This window comes from Puma concolor, chromosome A1 (assembly GCF_028749965.1).
Source record: "Puma concolor isolate L17-30 chromosome A1, mPumCon1.1.hap2, whole genome shotgun sequence".
NCBI classification, from domain to species: Eukaryota; Metazoa; Chordata; class Mammalia; order Carnivora; family Felidae; genus Puma; species Puma concolor.
The window spans coordinates 66,197,888-66,207,963 of record NC_141667.1 but is presented as its reverse complement, the minus strand read 5'-3'; the positions used below and the strand labels follow the sequence as shown (position 1 = coordinate 66,207,963).

General features: G+C 45.7%; 2 protein-coding genes across 2 annotated transcripts; one reads left to right on the top strand and one right to left on the bottom strand.

Annotated features, from left to right (window-relative positions):
• Window positions 1–1,795: 1,795 nt before the first annotated feature.
• Window positions 1,796–2,757, bottom strand: HIGD2A (HIG1 hypoxia inducible domain family member 2A). The gene is made up of 2 exons (XM_025924425.2): window positions 2,556–2,757; window positions 1,796–2,198 (listed from the first exon to the last, which is right to left on the bottom strand). The coding sequence occupies exons 1-2, from the start codon at window positions 2,707–2,709 to the stop codon at window positions 2,032–2,034; spliced, it is 321 nt and encodes a 106-aa protein (XP_025780210.1). The 5' UTR covers window positions 2,710–2,757; the 3' UTR covers window positions 1,796–2,031.
• Window positions 2,758–2,851: 94 nt separating this feature from the next.
• NOP16 (NOP16 nucleolar protein) lies at window positions 2,852–9,474 on the top strand. The gene is made up of 5 exons (XM_025924246.2): window positions 2,852–3,100; window positions 3,189–3,297; window positions 6,260–6,329; window positions 8,381–8,487; window positions 9,055–9,474. Exons 1-5 carry the CDS (start codon window positions 2,994–2,996, stop codon window positions 9,196–9,198), a joined length of 537 nt encoding a protein of 178 aa, XP_025780031.2. The 5' UTR covers window positions 2,852–2,993; the 3' UTR covers window positions 9,199–9,474.
• Window positions 9,475–10,076: the final 602 nt, after the last annotated feature.

The following is a 10,076-nucleotide window of genomic DNA, read 5'->3' as shown; positions in this document are numbered from 1 at the left end:
GAAGTGGGTGTCCCAACTTGTATATGTCTGCTGCCTCCCTCTCCAGGAGGAAAGACAACCTCTAATGGAATGCTTTTGCAACCTTGATCCTTGCTGATTCTTGAACAAGCCTGTGAGATAGGGATTCTCTTGTTGTCTTGATATAGCCATGGACACCAAGGCTCCCAGAAAGTAAGAAGCTTCAAGTGGGAGGGAAGAGGCAAGACCAGAAGTTCCCGGTGGTAGCTCCCTCTAAACCTGGGTGAGAGGCTGGTGAAGGTGGCTGCTGCCAGACTCCTTTCTTGGGTTTGGCCAGTACCCTCTAGATGGGGAAGGCTCACTGCTCTCTCTCCTTCAGCTGTGCCCCTCTGTAGATCTAGGATAATCAGTGACCATACATTCTTCCTCTTCAGCCGAGGTTGCAAACAAGCTATGCTTAAGCCATTGTGACCTGCACAATGTTTAAAAAGATTTGAGTAACTACCAACTGTATTAGTTTCCTAGAGTTGCCATTACAAAGTACTGCAGTGTCTGGCTTAGAACACACATTTATTGTCTCACCATTCTGGATGTCCAAAGTCCAAAATCAAGGTGTCAGCAGGGCCATGGTCCATCGGAAGGCACTAGGGAAGGATCTGTGCAGGCTTCTCTCCCAGCTTCTGGCAGCCTCAGGTATTCTTTGACTTGTAGGTGCATCACTACAGCCCTGAGTTCATCTTCGTATCTATGCATTGTCTTTCTGTCCAAATTTCTCCTTTCATAACAATGTCAATCAGCATGGATTAAGGCCTACTGCAATGACCTCAGTTCAACTTAATTATCAGTAAAGACCCTATTTCCAAATAAGATCACATTCTGAGATACTGGGTTAGGACTTCAACATATCTTTTTTAGGGGAACACAGTACCACCAACCACTAAAAATAGTGGCCTTCATCTTTAGAAGTGCCATAGTCCTCACTACTCCACACTGATTCCTTGAATCTTGAGGCAAGGGTCACCACAACATATAGCTTTAAATGTATAATCTCTGCCTTACAACTGAGAGACCATGATGGGAACAAGAAACTTAGTAGGCCCTAGTCATACACTCCTCCATTTTGCAATTTAGATTGTGTTATGGGGCTCAAAAAGTGGGTATGTCGTCTATACTCCCTCTTTTCCCTTCCAGTAGCTTGCAGATGGTGATGAAATTGAAGTCATACATGTTAGGAACTTGGGTCCAAATCAACAGGTTGGATCTGACCACAGTCCAGGAATACTTGTGTGAGATTTTACATGAATGCAAAACTCATAGGTTGCCTCTCTTCTAGAGTTTGCTCAGGTCCCCAGCCTACTTTCTTCCTTAACCCTGAAACAGTAGGTACACAAACCAGTGACAAGCTTTGTGACTATGTTCTTACCACTCTACCAGGCTACTTCTCTGAGCCTGTTTCCTTTTCTGTAAGATGCATCAAGAATCAAGCCGGGATGGTATAGATCAGTGGAGCCCTAGGTGCTCTCAGGTGAGAGTGGGGTGAGGAGTAAAGTGGAGAGCAGAGCCCTCTGCCTTGGACAGGGCCACAGCTGTTGGCCTAGTCTGAAGGAAGGTTTTCTGTTGTAAGTTTGAAAATTGACAGAAAGATCAGTTTTTTTCAAATAACATCACTCTAAGGAATCTCTACTTTTAGCAAGTTCCTCAGGTGATCGTTACCAGGAAAGTTCAGGAACGATTAAACTATTAAGATTTCTAAGGGCCCCTGCAGTCTTTAGACAATTTTGTCCTAAAACCAAAGACCAAAAACTTTGGAGGGTTAGAAGGAATGAATTCACCAAACTACAAGTGGATCAATTTATTAAGTAGGAGGTGGAGAAAGTGAGGCACAAATAGAAGTATGCAACACCCAAACTGAACCGAATCTGAGATTCCTGAAAAAACATGTGTCGGTCACACAATTGGCCACTTCCTCCGACTTGTCAGGGAAGAAGAGGGAATAAGTCAGGTGACAGGACAGGTGGTTGCTCCTGGGGATGGGAATGATCTCTGCGGAACTTTCAAGGCCAAGTCTCAGGCTCAGGATCGAGACCTCATAGCAGATGCAGCCAGACCCAGCAAGATGGCTGCGACCGTGAAGCCCTGGGCAGCGATCCGGGTGCGCATCATGAGCTGAGAGCGGTGGCTCTGACCCCGGTGGAAGCAGTAGAGGCCGTAGGTTAGGGCGGCCGCCGTGCCCAGGCAGCCTGAGGAAGGGACAAAGCAAGTACGGAGTGGCAGGTTTCGACCCCGTAGGCCTCTCCCCGCTTTGGATCTCCTACCAGAGGGTGGAGAGCTCAGAAGAGAGACCGAGGGAAGGCGGGTGGAGCCGAGTGGGAGGATTTGGTCGAGGTAGGGTCCTCCTAGTTATAGGGCTCGCCCCACCTCAGCGCCCCCCAATCCCGCCCAGCTCCAATCAGATTCACCCCTCACCGCCCGGCCACTTCGCCACAACTCTGGTCCACTCTCACTCAGGTCCCCCTTGGCTTTCCTGGTCCTCCCCTAATTCATTCCCTCAGACATCACTATCCTCTCGGTCTACAGTTCCTACAACACCTGCTTACCTATGGGTACCATCGGGTTCTCGCGGGTCTTGCGAAGGAATTTTTCCTTGAAGCTTTCTGGAGTGCTGTAGACACTGGGGCTAAAGCCCTCAATGACCGGGGGCTGTGATGGCTCAAAGGGTGCCTCCGGAGTCACAGGGCCAGGAACCGCCATGTCCCCGCAACAACTGTAGGAGAAAATAGGGACGCTAAACCCCGCCTCCTGATGAGGTCATGAAAAGGGCGGGGGAAAGGACTTTGCTGAGCATTGTACGCAGGCGCTAACCGCTCATTGCATTCTGGGAGTCGTGGTAAACTGCACGATATCGCTAAGGGGAGAACTACGTTTCCCAAAAAGCCTGCACAGCCCTGGCGCGCATATGCCGGAAATAGTCTGCTGCACGAGGTGCTGCGAGTGAGAGGAGCCCAGTTGTAGTTGCCGGTGCCGTGGTCACTGCAATGCCCAAGGCCAAGGGGAAGACCAGGAGACAGAAGTTCGGTTACAATGTTAACCGGAAGCGTCTGAACCGAAATGCTCGACGGAAAGCAGCGCCGCGGATCGAGTGGTGAGGGGCCCGGGGTTTAGGAGGCGGGGGACCTCTGGTGAGACGGCCTGCGGGATGACGGTTCCGTGATCTCTCTCTTTGCCCGTAGCTCCCACATCCGACATGCCTGGGACCACGCTAAATCCGTGCGGCAGAACCTGGCCGAGATGGGGTTGGCTATGGACCCCAACAAGGCTGTGCCCCTTCGTAAGAGAAAGGTACTCACATGGGAGAGTCTCGGCCCTTGACCCCTGCTTCCCGCCGTACTTAGCTGGGTTTCAGAACTTCATCCTGTCTATTCCCACGCTCACGCTTTTCTGGGTTTGCGACCTTCCCACAGCCAACTCGGGCAGCCTGCACTGACTGTGGATGAACGTCTCTACCGCTACGCTCAGACTCCTCAGCACACGTTGGACCGGGGTTGGAGCTTCCTCCTTTTCTTCTCCATTCATTTTTCCCTCCGAAATTAACCTGTTTGGGTCCCTCGTCATCTCAGGGGTGTTTTCCAGAACTTATCTTTTTCTGCCCTTAACTTTCCTAGTAAGGGCTCCCCCAGATTTTGGGATCTTTACTTCCTCTTCCTTACACCTTCCCTAGTCATCCTGGTCTGAGGCTCCCTTATTAGTTTCTCCCAAATAGGTCTTTTTCTGGACCACCCTTTCAAAAATGGCACACTTTTTTACCCAGTAGTTTCTTCCCTGCTTTAATTCATAGCACTTGTAAACACTTGATATTTTATATATTTGTTTATTGTCTGTGCCTCTTTACCCCAGCATAATCTCCTTGGAGACAGTTTTGTGTTTTGTTCACTATTAAACCCCCAGTGGTTCTTAGGATGTGACTAGTGCTCAATAGTTAACCTAATGAATGGGCTTGCTGATTGGATTTGTCCCATTGCTTTTATTTTTTTTTTATGAATATAAATTTTTATGAATTTAAATTTTTTTATGAATATAAAAATTTTGTGTGAATATAATTGTCAAATTGGGTCAAATACAACACCCATTGCTCATCCCAACAGGTGCCCTCTTCAATGCCCATCACCCATTTTCCCTATCCCCCACCTCCCCATCCTCTTAGTTTGTTCTCTGTATTTAATAGTCTCTTGTGGCTCGTCTCCCTTCCTCTGTTTGTATCTACTTTTTTTCCCCTTCCCTTCTCCCATGGTCTTCTGTTCAATTTCTCAAGATCCACATATACATGAAAACATAAGATATCTGTCCTTCTCTGACTGACTTATTTCACTCAGCATAATACCTTCCAGTTCCATCCACATTGCTGCAAATGGCACGATTTCATTCTTTCTCATTGCCAACTAGTATTCCATTGAATATATAAACCACATCTTCTTTATCCATTCATCAGTTGATGAACATTTAGGCTCTTTCCATAAATTGGTTTATTGTTGAAAGTGCTGCTATAAACATTGGGGTACGTGTGCCCCTATGCATCAGCACTCCTGTGTCCCTTGGGTAAATTCCTAGCAGTGCTATTGCTGGGTCATAGGTTAGCTCTATTTTTAATTTTTTGAGGAACCTCCACACTGTTTCCAGAGCGGCTGCACCAGTTTGCATTCCCACCAACAGTGCAAGAGGGTTCCTGTTATCCCACATCCTCACCAGCGTCTGTAGTTTCCCGATTTGTTCATTTTAGCCACTCTGACCGGTGTGAGGTGGTATCTCACTGTGGCTTTGATTTGTATTTCCCTGATGCTGAGTGACGTTGAGCATCTTTTCATGTGTCTGTTGACCATCTGGATGTCTTCTTTGGAAAAGTGTCTATTCATGTCTTCTGCCCATTTCTTCACTGGATTATTTGGTTTTTGGGTGTTGAGTTTGGTAAGTTCTTCATAGATACTAGCCCTTTGTCCGATGTCATTTGCAAATATCTTTCCCCATTCCATCGGTTGTCTTTTAGTTATGTTGGTTGTTTCCTTTGCAGTGCAGAAGCGCTTTATTGTTATGAGGTCCCAATAGTTCATTTTTGCTTTTAATTCCCTTGCCTTTGGAAATGTGTCAAGTAAGAAATTGCTGCGGCTGAGGTCAAAGAGGTTGTTGGCCTGCTTTCTCCTCCAGGGTTTTGATGGTTTCCTGTCTCACATTTAGGTCTATTTTGAGTTTATTTTTGTGTATGCTGTAAAGAAGGTGGTCTAGTTTCATTCTTCTGCATGTTGCTGTCCAGTTCTCCCAGCAACATTTGCTAAAGAGACTGTCTTTTTTCCACTGGATGCTCTTTCCTGCTTTGTCAAAGATTAGTTGGCCATACATTTGTGGGTCCAATTCTGGGTTCTCTATTCTATTCCATTGGTCTATGTGGCTGTTTTTGTGCCAATACCATACTGTCTTGATTACAGCTTTGTAGTAGAGGCTAAAGTCTGGGATTATGATGCCTCCTGCTTTGGTTTTTCTTCAATATTACTTGGGCTGTATGGGGTCTTTTGTGGTTCCATACAAATTTTAGGATTGTTTGTTCTAGCTTTGAGAAGAATGCCAGTGCAATTTTGATTGGGATTGCATTGAATATGTAGATTGCTTTGGGTAGTATTGACATTTTAACAATATTTATTCCTCCAATCCATGAGCATGGAATGTTTTTCCATTTCTTTGTGTCTTCTTCAATTTCCTTCATAAGCTTTCTTTAGTTTTCAGCATATAGGTCTTTTACATCTTTGGTTAGGTTTATTCCGAGGTATTTTATGGTTCTTTGTCCCATTGCTTTTAGACAGGTTTCTTTTTATTCCTTCATGCCAGAGTAAAATGGCACTACTGTTTCTTGATCAAATAAATGTGAGGCTATTGGTAAGCACTGTCAGGTTGCTCGTCTTCATAGAAAAGAAGTCATCTAAAAAAAAAAAAAAAGTCATCTGCTCCTCAGTGTAAATTATGAAGAGCTTTCATATGCATTGTTTCACTTGATTAGCACAGATGAGGTGAGGTGGGCAAGGGATATTATGCTGATTTTATAGATAGGCACAGAAAGATTAATTGCTTGCTTGAATCCCTTTGGGGAACCATAAAGCCTCTGGGGCAATGGTTCTCTCTGTCATTTCTTCCTGCCTGAACTTGTGTAGGGATTTTTGTGGGTAGTGCAGTTGTGTGAGGAGGGCAGGAACCTCTAGAATTTTCCCTCATCTGGGATCCTTCCTTTGTATACTGGTCTCACAACTTCTGTTCTCTTCAGGTGAAGGCCATGGACATTGATGTAGAGGAAAGGCCTAAGGCGCTTGTGCGAAAACCCTATGTACTAAATGGTGAGTGCTGGTCACATTCCTCTAGGTCACTATCCTGCTCAGCCAGGGCTAAAAAGGGCCTCAGATGTCTTCATTTTACAGATGGAGAAACTGAGGTTCAGAGGGAAGAAGGGAACTGGTCCAGGGTTCACAAAGTTAATACTGCGTCTCTAACTGGGACATTTTCAGTCTACTTACTAAACTCCAGTGTGTGAAGTGAGGTCAGAGATGTTCAGGGAGGATGTAGCCAGGTGCCTTAAGAGAATAGAAAAGAAACCATTAAGTCTCAGGCACATGTTCAGCTTGTCATGAATTTAAGGACAAACAGATTTTTATAGAGATTCCACCATCTCATTTAATCTTTTCATTGACAAGTCAATTTTATGTATATTAAGGCTATAGAGGCTGAATATTAAAATAGAGCAGAGTAAAATCTGCAGGGAAGCAGGTATACTCTGAAATTCTCCACCCATCCTCCTTCTTACCTGTCCAAGATTTTTAACAGTTCTCCTGAAGGTAAAAGGGTTTTATGAGACTGACGCGCTACCTACTGTGCTAACGAGGCACCTTTAAGGTAAAAGGGTTTTATTTTTTATTTTTATTTTTTTTTTAAATTTTTTTTTCAACGTTTATTTATTTTTGGGATAGAGAGAGACAGAGCATGAACGGGGGAGGGGCAGAGAGAGAGGGAGACACAGAATCGGAAACAGGCTCCAGGCTCCGAGCCATCAGCCCAGAGCCTGACGCGGGGCTCGAACTCACGGATGGCGAGATCGTGACCTGGCTGAAGTCGGACGCTTAACCGACTGCGCCACCCAGGCGCCCCGGTAAAAGGGTTTTAAATGGCCAGACATTACGTAGAGAATTCTTGAGTTCCTATTATTAGTTCATCAGTGATTCTCATAAGAATTAGTACACAGGATTGCATAAATAAAACCAGGTGTACTTATTGTAGTCAGAGTTAATCTTAAAAAGTTTTACTTCTCATTCTCTAAAAAATTTTTTAAAATTATGGTAAAAAACATAATACATAAAGTTTACTATCTTTATCATTTTTCATTAAATAGCTCAGTAATGTTAAGTATGTTTATGTTGTCATGTAGCAGATCTCCAGAACTTTTTCATCTTCAAAACTGAAACTCTACCCATTAAACAACTAATCCCCTTGTTCCTGTCTCCCCACCCCAACCTTGCCCCTGGCAACCAAGTCAAAGATATTCTTGACCATAAGCAATTTAGCATTTAACCCTTGAATAACATTTGACCACCTTCTTTCTGTGAGCTATTTTTCACATTGAGAAATGGGGAGTGTTTGCCTAACGATTTTATTTTTTTTTTTTTTTAAGTTTTTAAATTTATTTTGAAAGAAAGGAGAGGGAATCAGCAGGGGAGGGACTGAGAGAATGGGGGACAGAGGATCTGAAGTGGGTTCTGTGCTGACAGCAGCAAGCCCAATGCCAGGCTTGAACTCATGAACCATGAGGCCATGACTTGAGCCCAAGTCGGATGTCTAACCGACAGAGCCACCCAGTCCCCCCTGCTTAGCTGTTTTAAAAGCGAAGCCATAATTGCCTCCACAGCTTGGCTTTTTACCTTACATAGAGCAGTGAGGTTCCAGTGAGACCCAGCCTCAGGCCCTGGTTCCTGCGGCGTTAGTTCTCATTCACACCTTTCCATTTCACATTATTGTTGTAACACTTAAAGAAAAGAAATTCTCGGGAAATTTTAGAGATGGAAGGGAGTCCCAACCTCTGGTAGGCAATGTATCTTCATTTCTGTCCCCACGACCTGGTACTAAGTAGAGATTATTAGTTTGGTACCTGTCTCTTACCAAGCTTAGACCCAAAGAGATAAGACTTGCCTTTTAGGTAGTTGTAAAACTGATAGATGGTTGTGTCATAGGCACAGCCTGAGATCCAAGGGGCTGAAGAGTACCGAATTGGGGATGAAGAGGCAAAGCCTGATGGCCATCTGATGGCCATGGTTTGGGATTAGGTGAAAGAATGACTGGGCAACCAAAAAGTACAGGAGGCAAAACCTCTTTTCCTGTTTCTTGGCTTCTCTCACCCCAGACCTGGAGGCAGAAGCCAGCCTCCCAGAAAAGAAAGGAAATACGCTGTCCCGAGACTTGATTGACTATGTACGTTACATGGTGGAGAATCATGGCGAGGACTATAAGGTGAGTAGTTTGGGCCCCACGGGAAGAACCACTTGAGTCTGTTGGGAAGGTACCCTGGACAATTTGGGGTCTGATCTTCTTGACTCTTGCCTGAGACTGAGTTGAAACAAAGAAAGGAAAGAGAGACTTAAGGAAATTGATCTCATTGACAGATGCTTATAGCTGGGATAGACTGACTGGCCTGTGATTCATATCCCACTCACAGATACGCTGTTTTGTTTGCATGGTATTTTTAAAGAACTTGAACTAGTTGCTATTTTAATTATGAGGGGTTTCAAATAAAAATTCACGTTTTTGACTTCTCTTAAAAATTGAAAAATCTGGCTGCACTGGACTCTGGTGCCCAAGTGGGATCAGTGGCTGTGGATGGAGCATTAGCTATTCCTCTGGCCCTAGCTCCTGCCTGGTCCCCGAGGGCATTTGCACCCATTTCCCCACATATACCATGGTTTTTGAGGTGAGGAACCTGAACCTCGGGGATATGAGGTGGTTTGCCCAATTCAGGCAGAACTAGGGGTTGAACTGTGCCTGTCCAGCCCTCCTCAAGTGGCTCTTCTCCCTTCTTAGGCTATGGCCCGGGATGAGAAGAATTACTATCAAGATACCCCGAAACAGATTCGGAATAAGATCAACGTCTATAAGCGTTTTTACCCAGTGGAGTGGCAAGCCTTCATTGATTCTTTGCAGAAGAATAAGATGGAAGTTGAGTGAGTGGCTTATGCCTGCCCCAGGCTGAGGCCTCCTCCTGGACCAAAGAAACTGGAAGCCAGGGTTTAAGGCAAGAAGGGGCATGTGGCTAGATGAGGCTGGCCAAACCCCATGGAATCAAAAGGTCACACACGCACACGCACATACACGTTCCCCTCTCTGGGGAAGGAACAGTCTCCATGAGGTTTCTTAGGGCCCGGGAAAAGCCAGAACCTAATGTTTTCGGAGTGGGTGGTTCGTTTACATATAATATGTACATAATAAAATAAGGCTATTTTATTTCTCTGACGGTTATGTGTTTCCCCTCCCAGCCAAGCCCTGGGACTGCCCCTGTGAAAACCAACTCAACTAGGGCAGAGGCCGTCCAGCCCTTTGTGTGCCACATTCCCACACCGTCTTAGGTGTGGCCTCCCTCCTCTTCTCACTTGTTCAGTTCCATTGCTCTGCCTTGGTTTTCTGCACAGCATTAACCCTTCCACAGAAGCCTGCCAGCAACCCTGGACTGCTCAGAAGGGGGTCTGTCTTGCCAACACTAGCCCCACTCCGAGGCTGGAGGTTGGCAGACTGGTTGTCCATGGCCCTACCCTGTGGTTTGATGGCCAGAGGGCAGGTAGCTGCACTGCTGCCTCCTTGTGACTGGTCTTCACTGCATCTTTAGATTGCTTGCCCTGAAAGGAACCCAGGGCCCCCAAATCTGCTTTCTGAGACTGGGGGACTGCTGAATACCACTCTACTGTGTGCCAAGCACTGGGCTACACACTGTGTGGCCAGTCTCTGGGGCAGGCCTAATTTGGTCATGTGAGGTGATGACTCAGAACAGGATCACAGGCATGTTGTGGGGTGGGCACTGGGCATTTTCTGGTCTTGGTACTTTATCTTCA